Source organism: Polistes canadensis, unplaced genomic scaffold, assembly GCF_001313835.1.
Source record: "Polistes canadensis isolate GaletaPanama2010 unplaced genomic scaffold, ASM131383v1 scaffold_28, whole genome shotgun sequence".
Lineage (NCBI taxonomy): Eukaryota > Metazoa > Arthropoda > Insecta > Hymenoptera > Vespidae > Polistes > Polistes canadensis.
In genome coordinates, this window is record NW_014569575.1 from 432,595 (window position 1) to 449,796 (window position 17,202).

General features: G+C 31.9%; 3 protein-coding genes and 1 long non-coding RNA gene across 4 annotated transcripts in view; 1 reads left to right on the top strand and 3 right to left on the bottom strand.

The window, feature by feature from the left end:
• LOC106783951 (polyubiquitin-B-like) overlaps window positions 1-327 on the bottom strand; it is a 3,012-nt gene extending 2,685 nt beyond the window's left edge. The window contains exons 1-2 of the mRNA XM_014742975.1: window positions 312-327; window positions 35-199 (exon numbers count right to left, since the gene is read on the bottom strand). Of these exons, the coding sequence (XP_014598461.1) occupies window positions 35-199; window positions 312-327 (181 nt within the window). The remainder of the gene's footprint in view (window positions 1-34; window positions 200-311) is intronic.
• A 449-nt stretch (window positions 328-776) lies between these two features.
• LOC106784028 lies at window positions 777-1,510 on the bottom strand. Its single transcript, XR_001381374.1, has 2 exons — window positions 1,164-1,510; window positions 777-1,033 (listed from the first exon to the last, which is right to left on the bottom strand). It is a non-coding gene; the product is annotated as an uncharacterized LOC106784028 (long non-coding RNA).
• Window positions 1,511-5,018: 3,508 nt separating this feature from the next.
• Window positions 5,019-14,428, bottom strand: LOC106784006 (zinc finger RNA-binding protein). Its single transcript, XM_014743084.1, has 11 exons — window positions 14,099-14,428; window positions 13,638-13,801; window positions 12,998-13,339; window positions 12,067-12,633; window positions 9,586-10,299; window positions 9,194-9,491; window positions 8,923-9,110; window positions 7,583-7,731; window positions 6,008-6,103; window positions 5,799-5,919; window positions 5,019-5,500 (listed from the first exon to the last, which is right to left on the bottom strand). The coding sequence occupies exons 1-11, from the start codon at window positions 14,146-14,148 to the stop codon at window positions 5,217-5,219; spliced, it is 2,973 nt and encodes a 990-aa protein (XP_014598570.1). The 5' UTR covers window positions 14,149-14,428; the 3' UTR covers window positions 5,019-5,216.
• A 970-nt stretch (window positions 14,429-15,398) lies between these two features.
• On the top strand, window positions 15,399-17,166 carry LOC106784029 (geranylgeranyl transferase type-1 subunit beta). Its single transcript, XM_014743118.1, has 3 exons — window positions 15,399-16,299; window positions 16,377-16,737; window positions 16,841-17,166. The coding sequence occupies exons 1-3, from the start codon at window positions 15,766-15,768 to the stop codon at window positions 16,960-16,962; spliced, it is 1,017 nt and encodes a 338-aa protein (XP_014598604.1). The 5' UTR covers window positions 15,399-15,765; the 3' UTR covers window positions 16,963-17,166.
• Window positions 17,167-17,202: the final 36 nt, after the last annotated feature.

Genomic DNA, 17,202 nt, shown 5'->3' on the forward strand with positions numbered 1-17,202 from the left:
GATTCCTTTTGGATATTATAATCAGACAATGTACGCCCGTCTTCAAGTTGTTTTCCAGCAAAGATTAATCTTTGTTGATCTGGTGGGATACCCTCTTTATCTTGGATTTTTGCTTTTACATTTTCAATAGTATCAGAGGCTTCGACCTCGAGGGTTATGGTTTTACCCGTCAGAGTCTTTACAAAGATCTGCATATTTCCTAAAAACAGAAATTCAACGTTACAATTAAAATCAAATTGATATTACATGCAGTAATTTACAAGAAAATAAAAAATAGTTCGATCAACTAAGCAGTAAGATGGCTGACGTACTCGTATGGAAAGTCATACAAGTATAAAGCTGACGGCTGTAGTTGCGTCATTAACTGGATCAATATCCACCATTTTGTTTTCTGTTACTGCGCACAAATTTTAATCGATCTTTGCATGATCATTGTCAGTTACAACACAGTTTTTCTTTTACTTTTTTATAATATATGACAAATAATATATTTTCATTTATTTATAATATATATATATATAATTAATTACATTAATTAATATATGATTTTTAAGAAGAGTCGAGATTATTTCATAATAATTTAACCATATTTATTATTCGCTTTAATATTAGAAAAGAATAAAAAAAAAAAAAAAAAGAAAGTCGTATAACAGTATCTTATAATACAAATGACATTGATATAAATCGATGAAACATATAATTACTTCGATTACACTAGCTTTTAAAAAATACAAATTCGTAAGTATAGATTTAATATGTTAACAAATAAACTCACCTGGTTCTAATGTAATGTAGCTTTGCAAAAATCAAAGATAATTTATCAAAATGTCACAGCAAATAGATTCACAAAGACTATCTTTAGCGATTCCCACAGAACTGAAGCGAGATATGATACCCTTTCTTTTATATAGCCGTGGTAGAATGACGCAGCAGCTGCATATGATTGGTTCGAGAAAATTCTTGGGAAAAGCTGATTGGATCACAACGTACTTGGTTGTTCGAGAAACTGTTTGCGTAGCAACATCGTATTGGACTATCAAACAAAGAAAAATGGAGAGTATCCTTTATCCGTTTAATAGTTCATATTCTCCTTTCTAACTCATTAAATCTATTTATTTTTAATATATTTAATACATCAATTGATTAATACAATATTTGGTTACCTTGTTTAACTGGAAATTTGATTAATTAATTTATGCTTCTTCAATAAGCCTAATATTTTATATAACGTCTTTCTAAGAACCGGAAATAGATAGCGCTGTTAAACTAACAAAAGAAAAAAGTCATCCTTCTTAACAAATCAATAAATGTAAACCAATATTTAATATCTGCATATACATATATACAATTGCATTATCGTTGGCTTTAATGAATGTAATAGATAATCGTATATAACATATGTATGCATACGAAGTAGATCAATGTTAATCAAATTCTCCTTATCTTTTAAGGAAAAATGACAAGACTTATTGTTTTACAGCAAACATCTTTGTTTTCTATTCTAGTTTGCTCTCTGCTAGTTCTTAAATATTATTATAAAAGTCAAATAAATTAAAATGATTCTATATTATATATATTTCATTCTATAATAATATCTTTCCATCATTTACTTACAAAGCTCATTTCAATATTTGATACGTGAATCTAAAAGCATATATGCATGCAATAAAAATATTGCAACTCATTTCAAATAATTCATTAATCATATTCTAGTACTATCTCGAAAAACTTCGTATTTATAAAAGATTACTAATACAATAGGAAATATTCATTCAATACTGTAGACTCATGAAATATCGCAATAATCGTAAATATGATGCAACATAAATTTTTGTTTACTCATATTCATTTGTTGATGCATTTTATTCTTTAATGATGCATTTAAAAAAATAACTATTTATATTTCCAAGGAAAATCGGATATTTCTTTGTACTTCTGGATACTAAAAATAAATCAAATATATATATAACACAATGTAGTTTTGGATACAAAGAATGACTTGAAAATATTTTTTCTTTTTTTTATTTAATATTATTAAATATTTCTTCAAATAAATACAAATAACATTGAAACATTAACAAAAGTATTATTTTACATTTCTATTAAATAATATGTTTAAAATAATTAATTATATACTTACCTAGAATATCATTTGAAAGTCATTACAAAGACACTAATTATACTGTTTTTGTTTACCCAAAATAACTTAACAAAAAAATATGATACGTATATACCTATATAATTAGACAAATACTTTTGGTCGCACTGTTGTAATTAATACGTTATGTATTATTAAAATAAAACAAGAATAAATCACAAATTTTATAGGAGTAATGATAGGTAATCTAACAATCTACGAACAAAAAGATGATTTGAAACGTAGAAATACAATTGAGAAAGAGAGATATACATTAGATATATATTAAGTTCTTCAACCTAATATAACTATATACCATACTTCAAGAATTTCTCGTTAAAATTCATATATATTAGTATATGTCAGGTAAAAAAAAGAGGAACTAAATACTGTACATTTTTGTCCAAATACTTAAGAATTAAGTACAAGTAAACACAAGTATATGAAAGTGAATAATCGTGATAACTATAAGAATTATAAAAAGTCGCGTGTTCAAATACTCGAATTATTTCCCTTCGTAAATATTTTGTTCTCATGCAGATGTAATGGAGAAGAAGGGAAATATATTCGTTATCATCAATTCTTTTGGTATACTTAACTTACATTTTGTTATAGCGTGGAATGCATTTCCTGAATTGCTTTGAATTTTTAATAAACGAAAAAAGAAAAAATTGTATCGCGCGAAGAGAGATAAAATGAATATTAAATTAATCTTGTTAGCATAGTTTAAGACGATTAAATAAGTTTGACAATTTTAAACGTATTACTTTGATCTTCTAAAAGAGCTCAAGATTACCCCCTTTTAATTTATAACTTTTTTCCTTTCTTTTTTGGTTAATTTTATCCAACGCATATGTACAAAACTTAAATGATCCATAAGAATACAGGGTAAACTATAGTATTTATCTTACATCACATGACAGTGAAGTATTCTACTATTGAGGGGGATGGATGGAAAATACATTAGCGAGACAAAAAATGAAATACTAACACTGGTTATTTACAAATAAGTTTAAGATTTTAATACTGTAAAATAGGGGAAATGATAGTGCCATGTTCATCTTGGTACCGTTTTGAAACACATATATACTTAATTAAATTTGTTAAGTAGAAGAAGAAAGTACATTAAAAAGAAAAATCTTATTTAATTGACAAATACTCTCTTACTTCATTTTAAGTGAAACTTTCAAGATAATTTCTTTTAAATGATCTTTAAAGTTCTATGCACAAGAGAAATATTTTTGTTTACTCTTTGACCATTCCATATTATATTTTACTAATTGAGAACATCATCTAAAGATAATATTTATTATTTTAAATCCAATCACGATTCTGTGTCAAATCATCAGATTGTTAAATATAATTCAAACTTTTCCATTTAGCTGTTAATTCTTCGTTCGTTTTATACTTCATATGTTCCTGCTGTACTATTGTGTGTGTGGCCTCTTCTTACTAGTTCAATTATGAATTAATGTATAGAAATGTGCAATAGCGATGCATTAGAAAAGTTTTCAGTTATCAAAAAAAATATATATATATATTTATATTATGAAAAAACTATTTCATAACACATATACATAGGTATGTGGAGAAGTGAAGAAGGAAAATTTACATATTTATTATCATGCATGTGGGTTTATTCAATGATGACTTCAAAGTACAACAGAAGATCCATACACACAATGGAACAAAAAAAAAAAAAGGAATATTATTTGTAAAAAGGTAATTAATTTTGTTTTTCTCTCATAATTTAATAACCGGTACGAAAAGATTTAGAACAGAACTGAGAAACTCGGAATTGAATTTCTTTTATTTCAACAACGCGTTCGTGGTAATAATAATTTACCTGATTTAATCTATTTTAAGCGTCGATCGACTTGTGTAAATAAAATGTACATTCTTGGAATCTTCTGCTTAAGTCAATGTACGCGGAATAGTCGTATGCTGTTGCTAATAAGTGAATTCAGTGCAGCCCGATTGCTTTGCACTAATGTATGACTACACACACAACATACACACAAAATCTTTGCATATCCTAGACCTACAATTAGCTTTCATCAAACTTAAAAATGTCCACCATCGTCGTCATTATCATCATCATCATCATCATCATCATCATCATCATCATCATCATCATCATCATCATCATCATGAACCACCACCATCACCATCATCATCATCATCATCATCGTCGTCATCATCATCATCATCATCATCATCAATCACCATTGCTTTTCACTTAATTTCATTTTTTGTTTTTCCAATTAAATTCCCAAATTTTCTGCATCATTACACTATTTAACTTTGAAACATAGCTAAATATGTATTCAAAACTAATGCATCCATCATTTCCTTCGACAAAACCTATTATTGACGCTAATCGTACCAATTGCCTGTTTGGGAAAGATCAACAATAATAATAATAATAATCCTAATATTATCATGGAGATATTTCATTAAAGATACATGCATCTTCTTATTTTTCTTTGACATTTAAGAAGATCGTGGTCTTACATTTCACACGTTAACATGTCAATCTCATTGAATGAATTTGAGGATAATAGCTGATTATTCAATTCGCGATAAAACCCTTAAAATATAACTGCAGGAAGAGGAAAAAAACAAAACCTATAATGAATACTAGAGACATCAAGAGAAAGTATTATTAACCCGTATTTCAAAATAAATACTACCTCTTAAGATACAATAAAATATTAATTACAATATTTAAATATTGAACTAATAGATTTTCATAAAAAACAATTAAGTCTTTTTGAAATTAAAAATTAAATATTAATTATATAAACAATTAATATATAATTTATATATCTTGTGTAATGTGAAAATATGTTTGCCTGTTATTATCATCATCGTAATTATCATAATCATCATCATTATTATTATTTTGTTGTGAAGTCATTCTAGCAAGAGTTACAAGTTTCATTTTCTATTCATGTTAATGTCTCATCCTAATTCATAAGTATATCTTTTTAAACAAGCAATTGACACGAGGGAAAGTTTTCTTATATTATATAAGTTATGGGTAAATTCATAATGCGAATGTGTTCTTTTAGTAGATCTACTTGGAGTCAGTCTCCATTTTGATCTCCTCAGCTTTTTTGTCCTTTTTAGAAGCTTCACTGTCAGTCCCTTCTCCGTTGCTATTGTCCCGTCTTCGCTTTCTCGCAAATCTACCCTTATATTTTGGTGGTGGTAATTGTTCCATACCAAGAACCTTATGAATTTGACGAAATGCAACTAATCTTAGTGCATGTTGAGCCGAAGCTGTTATGTCTTCTCTTTGTTGAGCTGACATATTACCTATCGCATCGACTGGTTCTTTCTCGCATGGATCAGATAATCCTAAAATTGAAAATAAGTAATTCGTTGTATTACTTATTTGTCAGATCAATTCAATATTATATTGGTCTTGTTAAAATTTGTTTATCAGATTGCCAATTCATCTACGCATTATTACATATTACTAAACACCAAAACAAGTAATCGAAAAACTCGATTGCCAGATCAGTAGTTAGTATTATAATAATGCTCAGTCTCGTCATCGGGTTCATCATATGTATTATTGGTTAAACTTATTATAATTATATATTAAATAAGGGGAATATAATAAAAATAATCTTTGCTAAAGAGATTTAATTACCTGGACCACCTAGTAATAATATGCCTCCAGCAACGCACTCCAAAAGTCTTCGTAAGGCTTCACCTGGACTAAGAAGTCCTCCAGCTGTGCTGATTACTTTTTCAGTCAATAACTCTAGTGCCTATAATATAATATTATACATATATACGTAAATAATAATAATAATAATAATAATAATAACAATATAAATGAAAAAAAAAATTACTAACCCATGGATTCAAAGGTCCCCACGTAGGTACACGATTACAAAGATCGCGCATTATGCGAATGACCATTACGCAGCTCTGCAGTGAAGTTGCTCTAGCCTGTTGAATAGGATTATCAAATGAAAAATTGTAATTAAATATAAGAATCAATATCACTTGTGAGTCTTCAAAGAGAGATAGAAGTGACGATATAACCCTAAACTAGCTTTTTATATTTGCTTTGTGTGGGCTTTAGCTATCCTTCCAGCCTCGTGCCTATGACTCCTAAATATTAGCCCATATCAATATTACCGGGTGTTTATATTAATAAATATTTATTCCTGGATCATATAAGTTCCTACCATAAATATGAAAAAAAATTAATTCAATGTCGGAATAGAAAGAGATAAGAAACTTGCGTTTAATTTTATGGTATATATATAAATCAAAAATTAAATTAATAATTAATTATTCGCAAAAACACCCGGTATAGTTATGACACCACTGTGTGTTTGTGCTTGTCTGTCTCTTTAATAATTAAAACTGTGAAACAATATTGTCAACGCGGTATTTTTTTTTAATCGATTGTGTGAACCAAATGACAAATTTATTTTTCCTTATTATTTATTCTTAGATGGTAATATATTAATTGAATTTCTTTTATCTAAGACAGACCTAGAACAGACTCAGTCTAGGCTACAGCGCATTCAAATTGATCCAGAATAATGAACAAGCTTATCGCAAAAAGCAATTCAAAGTAGAGTATATAAACAAAATAAACAAAACTATCTCTTCTCTTATGAGAAATGGTACCTTGAGAAACAGAGAAAGAGAGAAAGAGAGAGAAAGAAATAATGTACTATAAGATAGTTTCCTATTATTCTGGATATCGACGAATAAAAGCAAAGCAAATGTAAATGTTAATGGTAGAAAACGTTAGACATTTACATGTTGCTTGGGATTCCTTGCCCGAAATCATCCAATTTCACATTCGGTTAGTTCCCTTAAGAAAAAAAATAAATCTATTGTTATAGAATCATATACATCTATCTACGTACATAAATAGTAAGCAAACGAACTATGCCACTGGTACATGTGATATCCTTCTATTATTGTACTTTTCATTTTAATAAATCGTTTAGATATATAAATATATGTATATAATATATAGATATAAAAATATATACAGAGACTAAAAATCGTATCAGTGAACAAAGTCCATTTAGTACCGGGTAAATATTTTTAAAAAAATATCGAATATGAATAATAGACGTTTCAGACGGAATCGCGTTAGTATAATAACGAGAAGGTAATGATAAAAATAAAATTGTCACAAGGCTGGAAGTTCTAAGACTGCTCTTTTAACTTTTTCGTTCCTGTTGTTCTTGTTTTCTTTTTTATGTATCTTTTGTTTTGTTTTGTTTTTTTAATCTTTCTTATATTGTTTTGCGGACAGAGAGAGAGAGGAGAACTTGCACGCGTCTCGCGTTTTTTTTAATTCGGATAAAAATAAGAGAAAACAATCGGCGTAAAAAAAGGGCCAATAAAATGGCACCCGACAATTCGAGATCTTGAACTGAGATGTTATTTTATTCAAACCTGAAACCACTTGGCATGCCTGAGTGCAGCTAAAGCCTCCAAACACTTAGCCTTGGGAAGTACATCTGGTGGATCTGGTTTCGTCACAGCTGGCGTCGCGGGCGTGGTTTGTGGTTGAGCAGCTCCCTGTTGCTGCTGTCCAGCATTATCTGGGATTCCAACAAAGAAAGCACAACACGCTTAGACAACACTTAGAGTGTTTGATCATGCCCAGAAGTTTGGGATTTTCCCTCTATTATTATTATGTGTCTATAACTTAAGTAAATTTGCTTCTTTATTATTTATTTATTTTTTTTTTTTTTTAAATTATTATTTTTCTTTTTGTATTTCTTTTTTTATTTCTATTTGACAGGTTTCATCTATTACAAAATGCCATCAAAACAAAAATAAGCCTGATCGAATGTAGTACCTTGCAACGGCACGTGTCACCCCAAATCGCACACGTTCTTTTTCAGATTTTATTAATAATGATCTGTTAATTAAAAGAACGACCGATGATTCTATTTAATTTGGTAGTACCATCTCCTAGTATCGATCTTTTACTAAAAGGTAATACCACCGTATAGAATGATCGGTTGGGATAGGAAGTAAACCGCACATTGCATTACATGCGTACAGCATTCGATGACAGAGAGGGTTTTTTCATGGTTAATGCATGATCAAAAAGTCCATAGTTTTAAGATTGCCTCAGCGTTGTTTCCTCATGTCAGAAGCGTGTCCACGTATTTATTTATAATAACGTCCATTAATGCTCTGTCATTATTATACTGGAGACTCTAGCTCAACTATCGTCGGTCAAGTTTTGTAACTATTACTAACAGTGTAAATGAAATAAATCAAAGTAAACGTATTAAAATCGTATCAAGTTTACGCTCTCTCTTTTCCGTTAGTGAATTCATATTACCTACTTAATTATCACGTATTATATATACAAATATATAATATGCATATATATAATTTATCTACATTCACATTCATAAATGTTATGTAGAAATTAAAGCCATAATTCTCGGTCGTGGACACACTAAACGCAGCTGTGTTGATAAATGAGAAATAAACTTTATATATTATATGCTATTAACGTATATGTACACTGGCAACCGTTGAAGTGTCCTTGTGGCTGCCACCCTGCATCTCCTGGTGTGCTTAAGAAAATTATAAAAATTCTTCCAAGGCCACGAAAAGAACAAACGAAATTTATATAAGCGTACACGCACAATTAAGAGAAGTGGTATCGTATAAGAAATTAATTATTCTTTATATTATATAAGATATTCGATTAAATCCTTTCGACCTATCCTTTTCTTGGCCATAATGAAAATATAAAACAATTAAATCACCTGCTGTTGCCACTGTTTTAGGCGTTTCACGCATGAGAGGACTGGTTAGCGTTACACTGACTGTTACTGATCCTCCGGAAACGGTAAGAGCAGCAGATTCTGGATGTTTTCCAACGTTGTAAGTATCTTCTGATGATACAATTTTTAATTGGGCTGGTAAAATTTCAGCAACTTTGTTCAACAATGTCCTAAAAGAAAAATGATTAAAATCTCAACTATCAAATTTTCAAAATAATTAGGTTGTTAAAAATGATTTACTTCTATCGCATACCTTGTAGGTTTCTCAGCACACAACACAACAAGACATACGTGATTGTCGCCAGACAATAAAAGTCCCTTAGCTAAATTTCCAACGCGCATAACACCTCGCAATATTCTCGAATCTTCTTTTTCCTTTTGGAATGAAAAAAGATTGCCATCGCTGCCATCTTCTTTCTGTGGTTGTGCTACCTTCTTTTTATCTCCTTCCTCTTTCTTTATAGAATCTGGTGAAATGATTTGCGTATTGGCAGCCGTCGGAGTCGTAGGAGTAGCGGTTGTAGTGGTAACGGGAGTAACTGTTTTCTTACCTGTAATGTACGATAATCAATGTCATTAAAAATTATGAAAATTTGCATTAATGATAAAGAATTCAATCAGATTCAAAGTCAGAATAAATCTTACCAGCTTCTGCTAATGCATCCGACACAAACTTCAAAGCCTTTTCAGTATGCGAAACAATTTTTTGAACTGCCAGCAGTTCTTGTTCCTTAGGGTATATAGTCGAATGATGAGCTAATACGTGTTTATCATCGGACGAGTCAGGTCGCCTTTGTGGTCCAGGGTACATCATCATTGGTGGTGGTCCTGGGAAGGGTCTTGGAATAGGAGGTGCACCCGGTGCACGTCCGTATCGTCTATACCATTCATAATATTCACACTCTTCTTCATATCTACGTCGTTCTTCCCAGTACATCATTTCCTCGTCTATTATTGGTCCCATTGGACCTAATTGATTAATTTCATCTCTACGTCGTAGAAATTCATCTCGCATTTGTTGTCGACGTAATTTTTCTTCTAACATTTTTCTTTGTTTAAGACTTGGCTTCATATCAACAACAAGATCTGGATTAACCTTCTTTTTATAAGCAAATCGATGACGTCTTCCCTTCATGTGCATATCTTTGGCATTAGGATCGTTAAAGCGACATTCGCAAAGTTTGCAGTTAAAGCTTATGATCTTTCCATCTTCAGACTTATTCTCTTCTATATATTCCTGACCAACTGGTTGTATATCTTTTTCATCTACTGCTGTTTCTTCTACAGTCTCTTCTGCAACTGTTTCTTCTGTTTTTATTTCAGTCGTTTGATTTTGATTAACAGTACCTAAGTTGCCAGCTGTAATTAAAGATTAGAATTACATGATTTATGATTGAAATTCCTTGTTTTCTATCAAACGCAAAGTTGTACTGAAATATTTCAAAGTTAATATCATAATTCGATTAAGGAAGTATTCTCATTGATCAAAGTAAATAAAAGAAATTTTGTCTACTGTCATATTAATTTTCTTTGATTGCTTTTCTTGATAGAATTATCTAAAGATCGAAAAAAAGAAAAAGAAATGGTAGAAATGATGTTTGAGTGTGCATGCGCCGTACGAAAAATAACATCATGGCGGCTATGTAAGAGACCGACTCTAAGGCTTCCCTTTTGTATAAATAACTCCCCCACCCTATCTATGTATAAGGGGAATATAAGTAGAAGTATTAGGACTCCATCTATATCTGAGTTTCCTACAGGAACAAAGAAACTCAGTTCCGTTCGAACCTCTCTTGGCGAATAACTATCGATTTTTTCCTAGAAAATGTAGGCTTGGAAAAGTCTCACAAAGTGGAATTTCACGGGTACAAGTCAGACGAAAAACGGTCAACATTTTTCTGAAAATCGTTTCACTTTACAACATATCTTTTGCAAGTGCATTTAAGATAAATTTACTTAAACGGGACAATGGGATAAGAATTTGTGATCAATATGACAGCACAGTTGTTGCCATGTGGAAAGAAGAGGGGCATCAGATTGGGAAATCTGAAGAAAATCCACAAAGGTGGAAAATATGTGGAAAAATTAACAAGGAAAGTGATTATGAACTGGAACATATATCATGGATCGATTATGCAGATAAGTTCTGAACTGGTTGAAACTATTAAAGATATCTAAATGGATAAATTACTATAGTTCCTCGAAAGAAAATCAACAGCATTACTTTGGTCCATATGGTTACAAAGTCAATGTAAGTGATGTATAAAAAACTTAAATTGTGATAAGATTAATGTGATAAGCTGTATGAAAATCTTAATTGCATATATAATATTTTGGAAATACGTCTCGGATCCAACACTCAAAACAATCAAAGCCTAATTACTTTAATATAGAAATTTTAAGTAAACAGTACATTATATTGTGGCAATAAAACTGTTGAAATTGCAACGTATTTAAAACTCAGTGCATTTTCATTGAAGGATTTATGTCGACGATGGAGGAATGAGAATCAGATAGAAAATGAAACCTTCTCGTTTATCTGAAAGAGGGATGATGAGAATAGTATTGGCCGTTTGAAAAATGAAGATGAAAAAATGGGAATATTGATTTTATCGGCCTTTCATGTTCTATTAAAACTCTAAATGCGTTTTTTTCAAAACTTATGTTTATGAATTGGCATCCTTGATAACTTAAAAAATGATTGACTGATTAATTTCTATTAGGAACTCATTTCATTTGCAATTAACTTCTTCCTCATTTGACCTACTAAAACAAAAATCAACAAATACTTCCTATTTTCTGAAAAAATAAGAGAAAAATAAAACAATTTTGAACATTTGAATAAAATAAATGCAAGGAACATTGTCAATTAATATAAATTTGGCAACATGACCTTCAAATAGACGTCATTTCTACCATTTCAAAATTTGGACAAATGCCCTATTATTATATGTAATATTTACTTACTTTAAAGGTCAATAAATATGATAGCCCAATTCAAATTTTGTATCTTCTTTATTTTTCGAGAAAAAAAATTCTCCCAAAAAATTAGATTGCCCGATCAATGAAAATAACTCCCTTAAAGATTATTGAAATTAAAAATAATATGATCTAAAACAAACTTACAGGCAACAAAATTAATTTTAGGAGTGGCTGTCACAGTGGGCTTCTTAGTTCCTGTCGTTTTAGCTGCTGCAGTAGGTTTTGGATTCAAAACGGTAGGATCGGCACTTGGTATTGGTTTCCCAAGCTTTGTATGCAACTTCACTACCTTCTGATGTTTGGCACCTCTGATATGAGCAGCATATGCATCATTACCCGTACAAGTGACATCACATAGTTCACAACGTAAACTATTTCCTGCACCACGTGGTGGGGGCTGTTGTGGAACTTTTAAGGAAGCTTCCTTCTTCTTGTGCTTTTGTCCTTCCAAGTGTTCACGATAAGTTTGAGGTCCAGCACAGCTGATCTTACAGACATCACAATAGTGAAGTTGTTGAGGTTTGGGAGGCTGCTTTGGCCGCATTGCCTTCATTCCTCCCCCTCCAGTTCTGAACCCCTTTTGTCCGTAGCCCTGCCAACCTCCAGTCTTCTGGTTAGTCGAATTGCTGTTTGCACTCTGTTGGGCTACATACATAGTCGCAGCGCTGTAAAGCGCTGCGTCGTAGCCGGAATACGTTGTACTTGCCGTTTCTAGAGGAAATGAAATTGAAGCCTCAAACTATAGAGGAGTCAACCTTCACATTGACAATAGGTATCATCTCTTTTTTTTCCTGATACAATTTCAAACTATCGAACCATTTCATAAAATATTTACACATGCCTGCATTTTTAATGCATAGAAATAAAAATACTGACTGTTGTCAAATTCTCAAGCATTTGTAATTCTATTTCTATGCTATCATATTAATTTAAAGAGGATCAATTTCATATTATTAATACCTATTTCACAGTTAGTAAACAGTCATCAGAGAACTTGAAAATTTGGTAATAGAATTATTGCAGGAGTAGAAAAAAAAGATAGATGGGAAAAGATAGACAAAAAAAGAAAACTTACTATTTGTTGCTGTGGATGGTGTAGCTGCTGGAGTAGCAGGAGCAGTGTATCCTGAAGAGTATGTAGCACTTTGTGTGGGATTAGATTGTTGATAAGCTGTACTCGATGCTTGATAAGTTTTAGCTTGTCCTGTTGTAGTAGCTTGTCTCGCAGTGCCTGTATAGGCACTTGTTGTACTATAAGCAGGCTTAGCAGCTTGATAGTGTGTTTCAGTAGTTGTATAAGTAGCAGCTGCAGCAGCAGGTTGCTGATAATAAGTTTTAGTGGCGTCGTAAGCAGCTGTAGGGGCAGCTCTACCGTAACCGTAATCGTATGTTTGAGCAACAGTTCCAGGATTTGCAGCTAAATAAAACAAGTATAACAAAAATTAGAAATAGAAATTAGTATTAATAGAAAATAACCGGCTTGGGTTGTTTCATAAAGATAAAGGAACTAATCAAGTGGTCACCGATAATTGATAACACATTGACCGCTAGGCAAATTTGGTATGTTTTGCCATTGGGGTCACAATTTATAAATAAGATATTAGATATAAAATAACGTGGTTACGTATAACCATTGTGCGAGAACCAACATAAAAAGAAGACATTGCTAAACTAGGTAGTTAGGTAATCATATAAAGTAACATTTGTGAACTGACCTGCGTATGTAGTTCCTGAAGCTGCTGCAGCTGCAGCTGCTTGATAAGTCTCGTAGCCTGTAGCTGCTGCTGCAGTCGGGCGTTGAGTATATGTAGCGGCGGTTGCCGCTGGTGTTACTGCGTACCCCGCTTGGCCGGTTTGATAAGCAGCAGCGCTAGTTGCCCTGTTTACAATAAAATAAATGAAATAAGTATCATAACCACATCAAAATGATAAATTCGCGAAGATAGAATAACGAGGTAAACGAGAAAAGACCTCGATCGTAATCGTTCCCGGGAAAGACGCTCGATGGACGCTCTTAGTCGTTAGCTAAGAAATGGCGGCCAAAGCCGGCTGTGCTATCGCGTGCACCGAAATTAATAAACATTTATTATTCCCGCCAATATCGTTACCCCCGTTAATTTTTGTCTAAACTTAACGCTAGCTACTTAATAATTATGTTAGGCAATCGAATTCGTACCCATATTGCGTTCCGCCGTGCGTAAACCCAAAATAATTGTTCTGAGCCATCCTTCCACGCAGAGTATCCCGGAAAGAAGGACAATGGAGGAAGTTGTAGGGCGTGCCACGAACTCGATAGAATGGCGGCGCTGCCGCGGCTCCTATTGGTTATTCCGTTGGAGCCGGGCAATACGACAGTGAGAACGACGCGCCCTCAGTGGCCGTTCTCCCGTTAACCCTGCGCCTTCCTTCGATGTACTAACTCCGCGCAAATCAACGTGCTAACATACTAACCGAACGACTAACGCGATAAAGTATTCCCGAAGCGGCCAGGTATATGCGGTTTAATCGAAAAATAACTTACTCATTGTCTCTCGAATGCTCCGCTCGCTAATCTCGCATGTAGTTTGACAAATTATCGCGTCTGGTTCTTGTTGCGGCGAGTGTCCGGCGTACGTACGAAGAAACTATTTGATGCCGGTGACGCGTGCGTTCAATGATTTTGTTACACGCCCTCTATCTCCTCATCTAATTTATTTCTTCTCTCTTCGAACGAAACTCTGGAGCGCTATCTACCTCTTAACATTACAATCCCTGGAATCTATTCAATTATATTTATATACCTACTTTCCTTCCTTTCTTTCTTCTAATATGTATAACCAATCGATCAGTTCTATATGTTAATGCCATTATTTACAAAAATAGATTCTATTTATGAAACTCGAACATGTTTTACATAACCTGTAATTCATGAAACGTTGACTTTATTGTTTTCTTTTTTCAATAACACGCATTAAGTTAAACGAAACGTCTAATCATTAGGTTGCAGCACGTGAGAAATTTTTTTTCCGAATCCTTCATTTTCATTTGTTCATAAAAATGTTGTATAAAAATTAAATGCTTTAAATGAAATTTTTATTTACTTTACATCAATTTATATGTATATGTATATATACTTATACTTTTTAAGAAACAATTATTACAAATAAATTTACCAAAAAATCTCGACATAAGTCATACTTTGTTATAATTATTTCGTTACTTTGTTCAATTCCAATATTTAATATCAAGAATTATTAATATTTCAAAATTAAATATACAATTCGAAGTAAATCCAAATGAGAGTCTAAATTTTTGATGACCAATGAAAAAAGCGAATACAAGATAAAGCTAAGTCAATTAAAATATTCTCCAATAGAATGAATTTTATTATGCTACAAGAGAAAGGACCAATCGTAATAGTTCATATGAAGATATTTAAAATTTGAATACATTATGGCTGTGTCTTCATGTTAGACTTAAAAAGCACCCAAATGTTAGCATGCTGTCATAGTAGTAGAACGATGTATGGTGATGTGTTCCATCGAGTAATTGACGGTCTTTAATTATAAACCAAGTATTTTTACTAGAATTTATTTCTTTACTATTAAAAGATGTGGTTGCATATAAAGATGTCGGAAATATATAGATCGAAAAAATTTAAGGATTGCTGACAAGCAAAATATGAAGATAAAAAACTAAATGTTGTTTAATAATATTATGTATATACGTCCGCACAACGAGTTCAAAGGATACATTTTTTGATATACCAAATTTAATTGAGAGAGATAGAAAGGGAGAGTGAAAGAGAGAAAAAAGAGATATGATTTTTGTTTGATACATAAGAAATATAATTAAAAAAAAATCATGTTACCCGAATTAGCAAAGAAGAAGCATGCTAAATATTTCCAAAGATTATTACAAATTATGCCGAGTAGATTGGCAGAATTAGATTCCAGTAGATCGGTGATAGCGTTTTTTGCTATATCTGGATTAGACGTATTAAATTCTTTGGATGATATCGGAGATGATATGAAAGCAGATGTCATTGACTGGATTTATAGACTTCAAATTTCGGGAGCGGGACCACGCTCTGGCTTTCAAGCATCTACAACAATACCAAAAGAGGCCTCTAAGTATCAATGCGGTCATTTAGCAACAACTTATACAGGATTAGTTACTCTTGTAATTCTTGGAGATAAATTAGATAGAGTGGATAAAAAATCTGTTATCGAAGGAGTACGTGCCTGTCAAAACCCTGATGGATCCTTTAAAGCTATTGTAATGGGTTATGAAAGCGATATGAGATTTCTTTATTGTGCTTGTTGCGTTTCTGCAATTTTGGATGATTGGTCAGGTGTAAATAAATCAAGTGCCATCGATTATATTTTAAGGAGCATTGTAAGTTGATATTTATTTATTTGTTTAATTGTAAGTTTGATCAATTGTATTATGTTTTGATTTAATAATGATTATAGTCATACGATGGTGCAATTGGCCAAGGCCCTGGACTTGAGTCTCATGGAGGATCGACCTTTTGCGCAATAGCAAGTTTATTTCTTATGAATGAACTCCATAATGTATTGACTGTGGAACATTTAAATAGATTAAGGCGCTGGTGCCTAATGAGACAAGATGGTGGTTTTCATGGTAGACCTGGAAAACCATCCGACACTTGTTATAGTTTCTGGATTGGTGCAACATTACAACTTCTTGATGTTGGATCATTGTCAGATCCTGATGAAAATAAAGCATTCCTATTAAAAACGCAAGATACATTAGTAGGTGGATTTGCAAAGTTTGATAATTGTACTTCAGATCCTTTACATACATATCTAGGTACGTTATCTATTCGTTACTAGAAAATTAAAAAATAATACAGATATATAACACAATATCGATACTTATATAAGCTTATTTATATAATTGTTTTTCTTCGTAGGATTATGTGGTTTGAGCCTATTGGGAGAGCCTGGTCTTAGTTCAATAAATGCAGCTCTTAATATTTCTGAACGAGCTTATAGACATTTACAAAAAATTCATGAAACATGGCGACTACAGTGATGATAATATAAACGAAAGAACTGTTCGTAATCATATCAAGCGCACAGATAAAAGTATATCGAATGGTATATTTAAATTTGAATATTGAAATATATAGTGTCCGCTGTGTTATGTACGCTGAAGAAACATTATTCTAAAAATAGTCAATTACTGTCTATACTAATCAGAAACATTATACTTTATTAATATTTAATTTGAAACAATGAAAAAAAAAGAAAGAAACATTCTCAAATACTATAT